This window comes from Drosophila tropicalis, unplaced genomic scaffold (genome assembly GCF_018151085.1).
Source record: "Drosophila tropicalis isolate 14030-0801.00 unplaced genomic scaffold, ASM1815108v1 contig_158, whole genome shotgun sequence".
Classification (NCBI taxonomy): Eukaryota; Metazoa; Arthropoda; class Insecta; order Diptera; family Drosophilidae; genus Drosophila; species Drosophila tropicalis.
Window position 1 is genome coordinate 3,064,469 of NW_027172602.1, and position 15,619 is coordinate 3,080,087.

At 35.5% G+C, this 15,619-nt stretch overlaps 2 protein-coding genes across 5 annotated transcripts; one reads left to right on the forward strand and one right to left on the reverse strand.

Moving 5' to 3' along the window:
* Positions 1–1,468: 1,468 nt before the first annotated feature.
* On the reverse strand, positions 1,469–11,567 carry LOC137586485 (dual specificity protein phosphatase 13B). Of its 4 annotated transcripts, none has more exons than XM_068302543.1 (7): positions 11,408–11,567; positions 10,747–11,077; positions 4,787–4,846; positions 3,505–3,674; positions 3,309–3,437; positions 2,878–2,975; positions 1,469–2,490 (listed from the first exon to the last, which is right to left on the reverse strand). In XM_068302543.1, exons 2-7 carry the CDS (start codon positions 10,762–10,764, stop codon positions 2,285–2,287), a joined length of 681 nt encoding a protein of 226 aa, XP_068158644.1. In that variant the 5' UTR covers positions 10,765–11,077; positions 11,408–11,567; the 3' UTR covers positions 1,469–2,284. The 4 variants fall into 4 exon arrangements, with proteins under 4 accessions (XP_068158644.1, XP_068158643.1, XP_068158646.1 ...); XM_068302542.1 differs by having other exon boundaries at positions 2,878–3,002; XM_068302545.1 differs by lacking the exon at positions 4,787–4,846.
* A 1,220-nt stretch (positions 11,568–12,787) lies between these two features.
* Positions 12,788–14,697, forward strand: SdhBL (Succinate dehydrogenase, subunit B (iron-sulfur)-like). Its single transcript, XM_068302541.1, has 2 exons — positions 12,788–12,805; positions 12,888–14,697. Exon 2 carries the CDS (start codon positions 13,176–13,178, stop codon positions 13,992–13,994), a length of 819 nt encoding a protein of 272 aa, XP_068158642.1. The 5' UTR covers positions 12,788–12,805; positions 12,888–13,175; the 3' UTR covers positions 13,995–14,697.
* Positions 14,698–15,619: the final 922 nt, after the last annotated feature.

Genomic DNA, 15,619 nt, shown 5'->3' on the forward strand with positions numbered 1-15,619 from the left:
ATGTTGCCCATTATTGTTAAACGACTTTTTACAGCTGCTACCTGTTTGGTTTTTGTGACTCTGGCGCTGCGGAGGTCTTTGGGTCTTAAGTGCCAACCGCTGAACCGAATGAACCCAAAAACCGTCTTTAAACTGAACTCAAACTGGAGTTCAAACACAGTCGGAGACATTAATTTTATTGTTTTGACTGCAAGCGCGCGCGATCAAAATCTATCTTTAAAAAAAAAAAGAGGAAATCCTCTAAACTTATGTACATGCACATGGATGTGGCTCGAAAGGGGGCGGGGATTTGGGGGTAGAGTCAATGCCACTCTTCTAGAGGCAACTATGAAATCAGATAACCCTAATGAATATTAATTATTATTATTTAAATCAATCTAGAATTGTGTAGAATCTAAGCCACGTTCATGCTTTTCTTTTTTCGTAGCTTAGCTGTTATTGATAGCTTCAAATGAGGGTCAACAATATGCGGCAAGCATTTAGCAGTATGTCTAGGTGTACACCTATCAGGGCAGGTAAACCAATTTTCTCTTTAATTACAAGCCACAAGAGCGAGAGGAAGCCGTGTGTGTACTCGGAATGCCGCTACAGGTGTTGCCTCGCAGTTAACAGGCATTGCTAATGGTTACAAAAGATACCCCAAACCACGGATCCCCTGCCCCGTTTTCTTGTATTGCATTCCGGGAATATCTATTCATCATAACAATACCTTACCTAATACATTTAATTTGTTAAGCAAGTGATAGTCCTATCTAAGTCTGATCATTTAAAGATTGCCATTTGACGATCTTAATCTAGATCAGCAAATCTTTTGAATCGCTTGGAGTTGATATAGTTATATGTATTTGGCCTTATTCTTCATTGGTCTACAATAAGTATACAAAAAAATCTGTTGTTAAATAAATAAATTAACTATTACTTCATAAGTTCCCTTAAGGATCGATTTACACAATGTTTCCTAAAAGGGATCATGTAAAAATATAACTTGAATTGGTAAAAAAAACTGTCACCTCTATTGAGATCACAAAATGATGATCTAACAAGCAACATGGCGTCATTTGGTGTTGCCAGATCAATTGCCTTTAAATAAGTTGGGAAACTGTCTCCTTAATCATCCATACAAAATGATTTGGCATCCTTTGACATTTGAAAAGGAATTCGAAATACAAAACTTGTCATTTATAATGTGTCCTTTTTTTTAAAATATTTTTGTTCTTTTTTTGTTGTTTTATTAATCACGTTTTAGGTTTTTTTTTTTGTTTTTAGTTTTGCTCCATACATGTTCTAGAAAATATGAATTTGTTTTTGGTTTGCTTGGTGTGTATACATATATACATATATAAAGTATATATATATATATAGGTGTATATAATGCACACGCAGTTCTATATCGTTATCGTATGCATTTGGTTTTATTTCCCTTCTTAATCGATTTGTTTTGTTTTCTCTATACATTTGATACAGTTGATTTTGTTTTTCATTTGATTTATTATTGATCTCGATCATAGTAATTTCAGTGTTTCAGCTCTTCTTATAGGTAATTGGGTAAGGGTGGATGGGGGGAGGGGTAGTGAGGTGAGCTGCGACTGTGTGGCTTGGGTATGGATCCCATGAAAGTGGCATGGGTGGTGAAGTGGATGGCAGGGGATCAAAAAACAATGTAGATTAATGTAGGGAATACACATGTCTTTATGTAAGTATATAGTGTGTCCGTGTGTTGTATATATGTATATATATTTGTTTTTGTTTTTCTTACTTTGTTTTTGTTTTTGTTATGAGTATATAGGTTAAATCGCATATTATTGTTTTCTGTTTGTGATTATAGGATCAATTTGTATGTGGGGATTAATTCGTTTCCCATTAAATGGAAGTATATAAGTATACACTTTATATATATCTATACGTATATATACATATATTTGTATATATAAGTATGTTTATGTGTATATAAAAAGTTTATATCCGAGAAGACCAAGTTACCAGTTATAAGTCGTTAGGTTTAGGCTTAAATAGTTTAGAACAATTTTTGTTTTTGTGTTTTTCGGTTTTTTGGATTTACCCATCTTTAACTAGTCAACTTTTAACAAAAAGAAAAATTTTCCAGCATTTTCAATTTCAATAATCGTTTTTTTTTTTTTTTTTTCGTTTGTTTTGTTTCTTTGGTTGTTTTATGATCTTGATGGATCGGACAGGGGGAGATTATTAAAAGAGTGTGATTGGTCTACTACTACCCCCTGCCGTTTAACTAAACAATCATGATTTTCTTTCTGTTTTTGTTGCTTTCCTAATAGGGATAGAAATTTTTGCGCTTCAGTTCCATATCCAAGTCGGCCAATTGTTGTAAAAATCCATCATTTGGCCGAATATCGCGACGCATCCGAACCGTGCGTATTGCGTCAACGGCCGACATTTTGCGACAGATCATCAAATAGGCCAAAACACAAGTGGCTGATCGTGACATCCCCACAAGACAGTGGACCAGAATTTTACCTATTAGAGGAAAGAGATAAGGAAAATAGAAAATTAGAAAGAGAGTTCATGAAGTTATAAGAAAAATATACATTGACACTTAAACTAAAGAAGGCTAAAATTAAATTTAAATCGGACAAGTGAAACTAAAGAACCCCTTAAAATTAGTACCGAAATGTTATTTTCGAAACAGAAATCAATCTATGGAAATTTTAGAAGTTTTAGGAAGAGGTTTCCCTCTTTTCCCTTCCAGAAGTCGGAACTTCTTACAAGCTTCTTTTAAAAAAGTTTCTTGAACAATCGAAATGTGAAACGGTTCTTCAATGTACGTTTATGTACGATCAATATACGTTAATTCTAATACTAATCGATCGATTAATAATCGATAATTATCGATAGTTTTCTTACCGCCGCTGCTGATGGCACTGTCAATGAATTTGGCCGCCACATAGAAGTAACGCGATATATCTGTCGTTGGGGCATCGATCATGGGGAAGCCCATATACCTAAAAACACAAACCTTATGTTGGCGTCTTTCACAACAACAACAATTGTAACAGTAACGATAACGGCAACGATAACGATACACACACAAAAATGAATGCCAAATTGTAAACGAAATATTATGAAAATGAGCCACGAAAATCGAAAGAGTGCAGAAGAAAAGTCAAATAAATAAAAGAAAAAGAAAATGTTGAAAGAAATAAACAAAATTTTGATCAGTTGAATGGAAAAGTGAAAGAATTATATACATATGTATGTATGTAAATTTGAAAATAATGCATAAATTTTGTAATTTTAAATGCTTTGTTCTCTTTCCTGTTGCCCACGTGGCTCACCTAACACTCGGCATATCACGATAGTAACTGTGTCCAGTATCCACTTGACCATAGCGACAGCCTTCCGCCGCATTTAGCACATGTGTGATGCCCATCATTCTCAAATACGTTTTACTTTTGGCCGCCGCACTGGAATACAGAAAGATTTATATATGAAATCGAGTGATTTATCGATAGATTGATCAATGGCACATACGCATCGCCTATAAAAATGCCCGGATAGACTTCATCACAGTCAACATCGTGTATGGCGCATTCGGCTCTCCTCAGGCCGGGCAAAGCCCGTGTGGGAGCCATCGAGTAGTGAAGGACTCGCTGCAGTTGACGTCCTGTTGTCTGTTCGGAGGTCTCCAGACGACTTGGCGACTAAAAAAAAAGCAATATGAAAATCATTCTTGTCAGACTGAGGAAACATTTTGGGACAATTACAATCATCATTCTTTATTATGGCTTGCTTCGGGTTAGTCAGGAACTGAAGAATATTCGCCAATATTCATAATCAAGCTTTATGGTCGAAGTATTGTTAATTGTAAAGCATTTCAAAGGACACTTTATGTATCTCAGTCTTAAAAGCAAACGAAATGATGGACATTGAAATATTGATAAGGAATGAAGAGATTTCCTTAGTCTGAACTGAAGAGTTTAGAAAAAACATTATACCTAGAGTGCCCAGTGGATCCACGGGGGATATAAAGAGAGAATGTTAACAATAATCAACAAATTAATAAACAATTTTCTTTATTTAGCCATTTGGGAGTGGAGAAAATCAACAGTAGAGTCCATCATACATATATCCTTAATTAGCACTAAAAGACGAGTCTTTCGGTTAGTCCTGTCTTCTTTCAGATAACATCCTTTGAGCTTAATCTAATCAATGACGTTTCAATGGACTCTCTTAAGTTTTTCTTGTTTTTGTTAGCTGTCTGTTCTGTCATAACATATATGTACATACATATATACACATAATACTCAGACATACATATAGAGAACAAAAAAAAGAAAATCAAAAAATAAATAAAATCGGAATCATGTTCACGTTTTGCATAGACTTTTGCTTTTTGTCGTGGCATGCGACCCTGAATTGCCAAACACTAAGAGGCGAAAGGCCTCTTCACAGAACAAGATGATGATGATGATGATGATGATGATAGATCAACAAATATGCAGAGATATATATAGTATAATATATTTGACGTTCTATATGTATACGTGTGTGTGGGTTAATTGTTCTATCTCTTGCCCCGTTGGCATAGTTAACCGATTCATCTTGGTTTATTTTTATCTCTGTAGGTGGAAAATTAAAAACAAAAACAAAACCAAACATTTAACTTGCAAAAGTAAGCCACACACACACACACACACTCGTAAGTAATCAATTCATTCAAAAAGCAGCAAAGTTTACATAGATTAGAGCCATTTTAGAAAAAGTTTATTTCTTTCCATTTTGTTTCTTTTTTTTTCATGCAGCTCTGACAAACCTGATAATAAAGAGGACTATATCTATCGCCAATGCTGCTGCTGTATCTGTCGGTGGATAGCTGAAAAAAAACGTTGTCAAAAATAACAAAATCATAAATCTAAATTGAAAACGAAAAATTTAAATAAATATAGGAAAATTGCCACACAAAACGAGAGAAAAAAAGAAGATTGTTTCAACGATTTTTTGTTCATAGTTTTAGTTTTTTAGATAGTTTTTCTTTGTGTTCTTCTAACTTGGCTATAACTAATGCAGGACCATAATGAAGTATATTCAATAATGGTCATACAAAATAAACCTAAATCATAGAAATATATATTTGTATTTAAAGTAAATTTAGGATCAATTGAATCAGCTTGATCTAAAACTGACAAATTTTAATGAATAAAACTTATGTTTATATTAGAAAGCTGAATGAATATATTCAAATTGATATTCGTGATATTCAGTCTCCTTATAAATCAAATAATTCTAATGTAGTAAACGAACTCATTCATTTGTTCAATGCTCAACTGAATCATATAAATTGAGAACAAAATGAATCAAATGAATGAAAAAAATGAGTTCTCAGTTTTTTAACAAAATTAAGAACATAAGAAACAAAATAACATTTTTATTTGATTTGATTAGCAATCTTCTAAAGGTGATTCTCTAGATGAATTAGTTTCCGTTTAACGATTTGTATTCGAATACTCATTAATATGAACTTGAAGTAACCGAAGTTTTGCATATACATATGTATTCATATTCAAGTATTTTTATTCAATTCTTATTGGTAATCTTAGCATCAGCTGTTAATATCAGCTGTTCTTCTAGAGAAATCTATTCAACATATGTTGAAAAACTTGAATCCAAAGCGAATTCCATATCCCATCCCGCAATTTAAGAAATTTCTATTTATACAGGTCAAACCTATTCAGTTGAGCTGCACTGTATATGAATCTCTTCCGATTTAAATTAGTCACAAATGAGCTCATGGTCTTAATATCATAGCCAGGACTCTTCCTAATCAGTTTCGATTCTTTTTAGAGTCATATTGTAAGTCATTTTTAAGTCTTCTTTGAGTCGAATATGAAAATAATCATTTTATAATCCCAAAAGAGAATCATCAAGGTGTTTAAATGGATTCATGAAAACAAAGATTTGCTAAAACCAACTAAAGGTCAGAGTTCGATTCATTATCCTACATCTAGAATCTCTAAAGTGAATGCTAATTAAGTTTATGGTGACATGGTAAAAAAAAAAGAGAATTAAAATAATTAAAGATTTCATGATAGGACCAAATATAGTGAGTAATTTAATATTGTGATGGACTGAAACGGAAATAGAGCAGAGCTTTTTTTTCTTTTATTTTGGTTTTTCCTCCCACCTATGTTGTTTAAATTAGTTTTTCCTACATTCCGTTGCTCAGGTGGGTAAAAGTAAAAATGGCGTTGGCCGCCTTGACCTTGGCCAGACGGCACTCCTCCCCATCCGCCTCCACCGTTGCCACCCATAAGCCAACCCCATCAAATTGTAGACACAAGCAATCTCTCTCTCTCTCTCTATCTTTCTCATTTTGTGTCTCTCTTTTGGTTGTGTCTAAAAATACACTGCAAAAAGAAAAGCACATGCAATAAATTTGCAGGAAAATCAAATTCGCTCGCTAAGATTCTTGTTGTTGTTGCTGATGATTTACACAGAGATAGTGAGAGATACAGACAGAGAGAGAGAGAAAGAGAGGGAGAAAGAGAGACCCATATAAACAGCAAACTCAGCCAAAAGAAGCGGATTATGACGAAGATGATGTGACTGTGGATGAGTCATCACCATCTTAAACAGAGGCCCGCATGACATGGCAATTAGCTTGGACACGACAAATCCAAAAAGCAAAACGAGAGAAATAAAAGACATTTTACCTAGTCACAACAAAGTAAAGTAATACGAATGAGAAAGCTGCTGCATTTGATTAAATGCTAATCTAAACACCTAAATCATTAGTCCAAGTCACCCGCATACAGAGAAACAAAAATAGCACTTAAATGTTTCACATCTTGGCCAGAAATATGTTAGAATTATAGGGAATTCTCAGTTGGCTTTACACTTAAAATTAAATTATTTATATTTTTTAAAATATTGAAATTATGTTTTTTTCATAGATGAAAAAGCTGCGTCCGAAATTTCAAAAAGATTGGTCAATAACTTTTCTAGGAAAACTTGCTACAAAGAGACACCTGAGGATCTCCAAAAGACATAAGATTAATTGCTAATTATTCTTTTGTCAATCAAATTTAAATCACATGAAGATATATACATACATATATATATATATAGCTGATATAGAAATGAGCTTCTGATGACTTCACCCTCTTCATTTGGCCTCCATCGAGTATATCAAGTCAAACTAAACTGTTCATGTTGTTCTACAGTTGGTGGTTGATTGCATTGTCTGCTTATTTATTATCGTCCACCTGCATTTCCTGCCACACACACACACACACACACATACGCACTACCAAACTGTGTCAGAAGCCAAACTAAGGTCAAACTGTTGCCAATTGTGGGTCAACAGACTTTCGAAGGGTTGAAGAGTTTTGCGGGTTTTTTCTATCTTTTGTCTTTTTATACAATGAGACTTCTGCCTTGGCCTTTCTATAGATTTCAAATATAGGCAGATATATGTATGTATGTATCAGATTCCGGATTACGTCAGTGTGTCAAAAATATGGAGACCGCATTGTACTTTAGATTCTGTAAAAAGATATTAAACTAGGCAAACTGAATTAACGATAAATCCTTTGATATCTATAATAATATTGTCCTCAATTGATAAACTGCTTAGATTCAAGAAGAGAAGATTAGACAAAAATCAAATTTAAACCTTTCTAAACTTATCAAGTTTTCTCTTTAAGACAAATTGCTTCTGCTTTCTAAATACTTTTGATATCGTTATGGATATTGATAACTTTGAGTTCTATATAAAGCATAAACTTGATGCTTTGATCAATGACGTTGAAAACCTTGTCGTTTAAGGCTTACAATCAACTGCTTATTACCTTCTTGCAGTTGGGCTAATCCCCCTCAACTCCGGCAAAGGCTTCTCAGTTCATTGAAATCTTTGGCATCCTGTTTGGCAAGTAGTTCTTCGATTGATTCAATTCTAATACTTTTCTACGTGTTTAATTGCATTCCCAAAAACTCTCAAAACCAACGAAAATATTTAGAAAATTTGATGGGATAGATTGATTTCTGTTATTACGTTTTAAAAAGGAAGGAAAATTCTAATAATTCCTCCCTCGTTTCTTCCTCAGTTCATTTGTATAGCACTTTTCTCTATATATATATTTATTTGAATTGCAAAAGTGTTTTTTTGGGTTATTTATGGCATTCACTTGTTATTTGGCCTTCAATTCAATACGATATGAAAATTTCAATCCCATAACCAAATGTAATTACAAGTGTGAAAAATTATATATACATGAATTTATGTATAAGTGGCGATCTATTGAAATGATCTATATATATATGTATATATATTAGAGGTAAATCTATTTGGTATGCCAATTATTGAATACTTTTTTTTTTTTGTACTTTGCATTTTGCTCAACAATTTACAATGACATGCAAGGGGCCTGGCAAATCGCGGGAGAATGCATTTCTCTCTTACCCTTTTTGAGTTTTCATTTTTATTGATTAAACAGTCAAAATACAATTTCTCACTGTCAGAAACGAAAACTACTGAAATATACTCGATGGATTTTTTAATCCCACACAATCCCCGGATCACGTGCCAAATAAGTTACATAGACCAGCAAATTGTTTGTCGCATTTGGCGAATAATTGCGCAAAAAGAAAGAAAAAAAAAAAACAAAATTAAATGCGCAGTCTGTGTATTTGTCCCTTTTTTAATTTGCCATTTAAGGGAGCGCTCAATATCATTAAGTTGACTAGCAAACGAGTAGTTAGCCCCGAGCCCTCTCTCCCTCTCCCCACCAAGTTTCCACCCACATATTTACCACCCTCAATGTCTTTTACCTTATTTGTTTAGCATCAACAAAACAAAAGTTATGCAAATGAATTGCTGACATTGTAAGGGTTGAGCGGCAGCAGAACAAACCATTCTGAGACAATTTACGCTATTTTTGGTTAAATTGTGAAACATTTCAAAGCATTGTTTATCTTGAGGTTAAGGAAAATTAGGGGAAAATTATGGCAATGGTCAAGGTTTGCTCAACAGTCTTTCTTGTCATTGGTGTAGTCATTAAAGTGTGGCAACCTTGACATCGGGGTCACCACAAAGGAACTGCTACAGTAATATTGAGATGGTTGGTCTCTCTCTCTCTCTCTCTCTGTTTGCCTCTTGATTGGAACAAACTTTTTTGTTAAGTGTATAATAAAGTTGAATTAACTACTGAGTTTCGGTTTTTGTTTAATCAAGCGCAACAGCTGCATATAGGAACAACAAAATGATGAAGCACGCCCACATAATTGTCAAGTTTTGCGACTAAATCTATATATAGTATATGTATATATATATATACTTCTACTTATATATAAATTGAAAAGCAAAACGTTCTATCGATCGCTCAATTAGTAAGCTCGCTGGGCATGACACTGGCGAGAAGGCACTTAGACACTGAGCCCACCACCACCACTACCACCAGTTGATGACATTGACATTTTACGCCAAGTTTCTAGGCACACACACACACACACACACACACACACACACACCTATGTATAGATAGACAGTTCTTTTGTAATGCGGATGCGGCAGAATCAAGCACAAGCCTCATTTTAATCGCTTCACCGCATTTTGTTGCATTCTTCAATATCATCCATCAATCATTCATTCATTCATTCATTTATTCAGCTTCAATTCGCACTTCTAACGAATTACGTTTAAGCAATAATTAAGTTAATTGGCACCACATGGCGTATGAGTAATCTTCTCACAGAAAGCCTCTTACATTAATCCGCCCTGTGTAACAGGGATAATAAAAGGTATACTCACTTTGTGAACTAATCTATAGAAAGTTTCTTATCAATGGTTAGCACTTAATTATTCTTTAAGTTACAATTATTTTAGCCATTTTGAAAGGCAAATCTTGAAAATCGCTATGTTCTAATTGATTTCTATTTAAAGTAAAGGGCATGGAAACTTCGATGTGAACTCTTTTGGCTTGGTTTATTTTTTGGGTCATTCACAATCTAATTTTGTGTGTTGTATTGAAAAATGTAGGTAAGTGCAATTTACATTTTCCTTTTGTACGATTTTCGAAAATTTTAAGCCAACTCATTCACACACACACACACACACACACAGCTTATAGCTTTAGATGTGGCCCAAACCCTTTCATGAAACCTTTAGGTGGTAGGAAGAACTGTTGCACCCAACTTTATGTAGATTATATAGTTTAAGTATGCTCTTTATTCGCTCTTTTCTCTCCCTCTTCTCCTCTTTTATTCTTTTGTATTGTCGATGTGCATTTTCTATATATTCTCGGTGTTTGTTGTTGGCCAAAAAGGCACTTGAACTTTGCATTTGAAGGCCTTTGAAGGAATGGAGGTTGAGTGGTTTTACAAGAGACCACAAGAGGACCTTGGCCCATTTATTTTTCCCAAAGAATTGTAGGCGTTGTAGTCAGATGGTGGGTGGTGTTTGTTTTTGTGTGGTGACAGTCAGTCAGTCAGTTAGTTAGTCAGGCAGGTGGAAAAGTGTCGTGTGCATCCAATGCCAAATTGGGTCAACATACACAAACACACAGATATGGAGTGAGTGAGTGAGAGAGTGAGAGAGAGAGAGAGACAAACTCAAGGTCATCTCCATCTCTTCCATTAGCATCAGCATCATCACCATCAGCTGTTTTTGACAGATGCTTTATGGCACTTGATAATGAACCCCCCACCCCGCCGTCCTCTGCCCCACCAATACTTTTTTTTTTTTTTTTGATTTATATAGATTTTAGTCCTCCCACTTACCGCATATCTCCATGACATCTTTGTTGTTTCTCTGTTTGTGTATGTGTGGGTGTGGGTGTGGGGTGTGTGTTGGGATGGGTAAATGGAAGGATAGATGGGTAGGTGTGTGTGTGTGTGTGTAAGTCTCCTGCTACCGCCGCTCGTCCTGCTGCTGCTTCTGCTCCTGCTCCTCCTCCAGATAATTCCTATACGTGGTCACCTTTGCTTGTTTGTTTACTGCCTCGTTTCGTACGTTGCGCTCTCTCTCTCTCTTCCTCTTCCTCTTTCTCTCTCTCTCTCTTAGTCGCTCCCTTTCTCTCTTGCTGCTCAAACGATTAAAGCGTTGCTGTGGCTACATATATCAAGGCAAAAGATTTATGTAGATATATAATTTGTTTAAACAATTTATTCATCAAATATTTTGTTTTTTGTTTTTTTGTGGCCACTGCACTCACTCAAACAACAAAAAACCAGAAAAAAACAACAAAAATCAAGTTTTTATTTATCAATTGTTGAAGTAATTTATCTTAGACACTTTTCATTTGTAATAATAATGATTTGTGAAATTAAATTTTCCTCTCGATTTTCTATTGCATTTTCTTTTTTGTTAATTTGTTGTTGCTCGTTGCTTGAGGTTTTCTTTTTATATTTGATTTTTTTGTTTAAAATAATTTATTATTACGTTTTCAGAGAATTTTAGTTTATGTTTTTTTTTTTTTCAGCGTTCTGGCCACGGACTTTTTTGCGACTGATTTAACTAAAGCGGCTTTTGACTTTTTTGGAGGGTTGTTTTCCCCCATAGGTGCCACACGACCCGCTGCCGCCCCTACTCGAAAGCTAGATTGAGCTTTTGCCTTAGCTTTTGTTGTGTTTTGCCAATTTTGTTGCTCTCTCGTCTCCCATCTCTCGGGTATCGTATGATTGCACGTGGTAACACACCCACACCCACACACTCAAATCAAATGACAGAACGCTATGAACGGAGAGGGAGAGATAGAGAGAGAGAGAGCTTTTATTTCCTATGAGTACATGAGTACCCTTGATATTGCAAAAATCACACACACACAAATGGAAAGATCACTGCAGTGCTTTTTCTTTTTCTTTTAATTTCGTTTCGATGAGTAAATAGAATGATAAATAGATTTTCAGTGAGAAAGATCAAAGAGATAGAGCGGGAGAGGAAGAGAAAGGTGTGGAATACATATACATACATACATATGTATACTCTCACAATCCGTAGTGACTCAGCTATCAGAAGTCTGTTAAGAAAAAAAACAAGCCAATTTATGGTCAATGTTATTTAACAGCCCATAAATTTAGCTTCAAATCAAAGTCCTCACCAAGGACTATGCAAAAGTAGCTAAAAAATTTTGGCTTACCTTACTCCTGAGTAGTAAGGGACTAGGAAAATCGTTATTTAATAGGAAAACTTGGTTTATGAGGGCGAGATTTCCCTCATTTTTCACCACAGCCATATTTCTGGCTTATTGTTAGCTTATTTTCTCAGAATTCTTTGGGAAATATTAACAAATTTTTCAAAAGTTTTTGATGCCATTTTAAAATCTGCCGAAATAACGGTTAAGTAGATATATAAGTTTTCGAAATCGCTTGGAAATTAAAGAAAATACTGTCTGAGACATTATCGAAAATTGTTCTCAAAAATTCTTGACTTTGTGAATCTGTGGAGATATTTTTACAATTCTCAAGTTTCATGTCTTTGCTCTCATCATAAAACTTATATTTTTATCAATTTTTGCAAAAGGAAAAGTGTTGGAATAATACAAGTTCATTGAATTCTAAATCATGTCGTTCCTATTGAAACCCTGCTATACATTTGAGTATGGGGGCAACCATATAAATTTAACATCAAAGCAACCCTGGGTGTCAAACAAAATTCAAACAAGAAATGAATTTTGCCAACTCATTTGGCCATCTAGAGGGCCATGACTTTAACTGTCATTGGTGAAAAGTTGATGTACCTGGCCGCTGCCGTAGCCAAAATCAGTTTTCGTTTGTATCTTGTTGAGAAAACATCCAGATATTTAGTTAAAAAGTACAAAAAAAATAGCAAAAAAAAAAAGTAAAGTGTTAAAGTTTTTGTGAAATTATAATATCCTTTTCGTGTGTTCCTTGGTATGTAACTCCTTTTTTCCCACTTGCAGAACTGTGGACATCCGATATTAGATGCAACTGCTGAGACAGCAGCATTTGCTGCCTGTCCTAAGGGCGGTGGTGGGTGAGTATGTTGGTTCGATTGGAGTCCCCCAAAAGGATTGCATCGTCCGGCTCTGCAGTGTGTTGTGAGATTTCGCAGCACAAAAGATGGAAAGCCGCCAGCAGCTGAGCTTAAGGAGAAGAAACCATCAGGGGAGGTGCCAACTCCAGTAGCTGCAGCTGCTGCAGCTGCATCGGCAGCAGTGAAATCTCAAGATGGTGGCCCTAGTGGAAAGATGGCGCATCCGCCGCCACCACCACCACCGCCGCCGCCGCCGCCGCCGCCAGTTAAGCCAAAAGAGAAGCGAATGAAATCCTTTGAAGTCTATCGTTGGAAGCCTGGGGACAAGCCCGAAATGCAGAGCTACGATATTGATCTAAACGATTGCGGTACCATGGTGCTTGATGCCCTCATCAAAATCAAAAATGAGATGGATCAAACACTGGCCTTCCGTCGTTCATGTCGTGAGGGTATTTGCGGTTCATGTGCCATGAACATCGATGGCTTGAACACGTTGGCCTGCATCACGGCCATCAATTCAAAGCGTGGACCATGCAGAATCTATCCCTTACCACATTTGTATGTGGTTCGCGATTTGGTGCCGGATCTAACGCATTTCTATGATCAATATCGTTCCATCCAACCCTGGCTACAGCGAGGCAACATCAAGAATGAATTGGGCAAGGCACAATATTTGCAATCGTTGGAGGATCGGGAAAAACTGGACGGACTGTACGAGTGCATATTGTGTGCCTGCTGTCAGACCTCCTGTCCATCGTATTGGTGGAATAGTGACAAATATTTGGGTCCGGCTGTTCTAATGCAGGCCTATCGTTGGGTCATCGATTCCCGGGATGAGGCAACCGAACAGCGTTTATGTTTCCTCCAGGATCCATATAAGCTGTATCGCTGTCACACCATACTCAACTGCACAAACACGTGCCCGAAGAACCTGAATCCAGCACGGGCCATTGTCCAATTGAAACAAATGTTATTGGGTACCAAGAAGAAGGATCAACCGAAGCTCAAAACTGATGCTCTTCATGCGGGCTAAACCCATCCAAATACTATAAGTATTCATTCTACTCTAAAACACCTTATACCATCATTACCACCTACACATCGGAACAATCCAACCAAAAAAAAAAAAGTAACTACACTAAGCAATCAATTGACATAACACGTATATTTACACAAAATTAGTACTAAGAACTGATCTGATCTAATTGCATTCGTACACTAAACACGTATGTGCTCTAATTGTGATACGGATATCATTAATTGGAGGAACAACGTGGAATTGACATAACGTTTTAGGGACTCGACATGGACAATCGAGTATTTTGGACATATATATATATATATATATATATCAATCTATATCTATCTATCTATCTATATGGAAGTATCTTGTGAAACTCATATGGGGCAAAAAACAAAAAGTACACCATTGTAAACATTGTACACATTATACATATAAGCAACGACATCAAACAAACATCTTTGCAATAAGAAACGTAAATTCTGGGACGGAACTGATTCTGATTCTGATCTAAGCCCTTAATACACATACTTTAATACACATAATCTAATACACATACTCTAATACACATACTCTAATACACATATACTTATACACATACAGTAATACACTCAAATTTCGATTTGGTAAAATACGGGACATTGAAATAAGTATTTTGTAACACTCATTATAAGCAACGAACACGGGCAAAATAAAATGCTAGAACTAGAGCAAATTTTTCTACTTGTTTTCCTTTCAATATTCAGTCGGAGAAGGTTGTAATCCATTCAATCTAAATTTTGACTCTTAAAATAGATCTGGATTTGGAAAACGTTTTTGGACAGGGCGTAGTAACTTTCCTTATTGAAATTTTGACCACTGTTCGTGCCATAAATTTTATAAATTTTAAATTAAAACTAAGTCTAAAAGCATTAAAAATCGTTTAAAATTTGAGAATTTCCAGAATTTTTTATGACATTTTGCTCAGAAATTTATTGAATTAACTTTTCAAAGGATCATAAATTGCCCTTAAGGTTTTGTTATCCTGCCATACATATGTATATGACTTGGTGTCCACACCCCTCTAGTCATTTTCTCAGCTCAATAGGGCTAGATTTCCTTTAGCTTAAAATTTAAATAAGTTTTTTTTTTTTCAATTTTATTGAGCTCTTACGATGAATTTTAAGAATTTCACAGAAATTTGTTACAACAACAACAAAACTTCCTTTGTTCTTTTTCAGGAAAATTACATTGCAAAGCCAAAGAGTGTCAAGTCATGTGTCGTCCGTCGTCTGTCTGTCTGTCTGACTGTCTGTCTTAAAGGGCTCTAGACGATGCAACCAAATTAAATGCAATTTCGTAAATATATGTATGTATTGAAAAATGTTGAACATGGTTTAGGAATGGGGCTGGAAATGGGGGGGAATGTAATGTGTTGAGTCGACGACACATGCAAAAGATCATGGAGATAGTGAGACGACGACGACGACGAAGAGTAGCCCAATTGAACAAAAACAACTGTGAAAACAGACATCAGGGTCAGGATTTAGTGTTGCCTCTAAAAATAGAGGACAAAACTCACAGCAGCGCACACAAATATATATACATAATGTCAATACCATTGTATTGTGGATCAAGTGTGGATCACTTTTAGAACG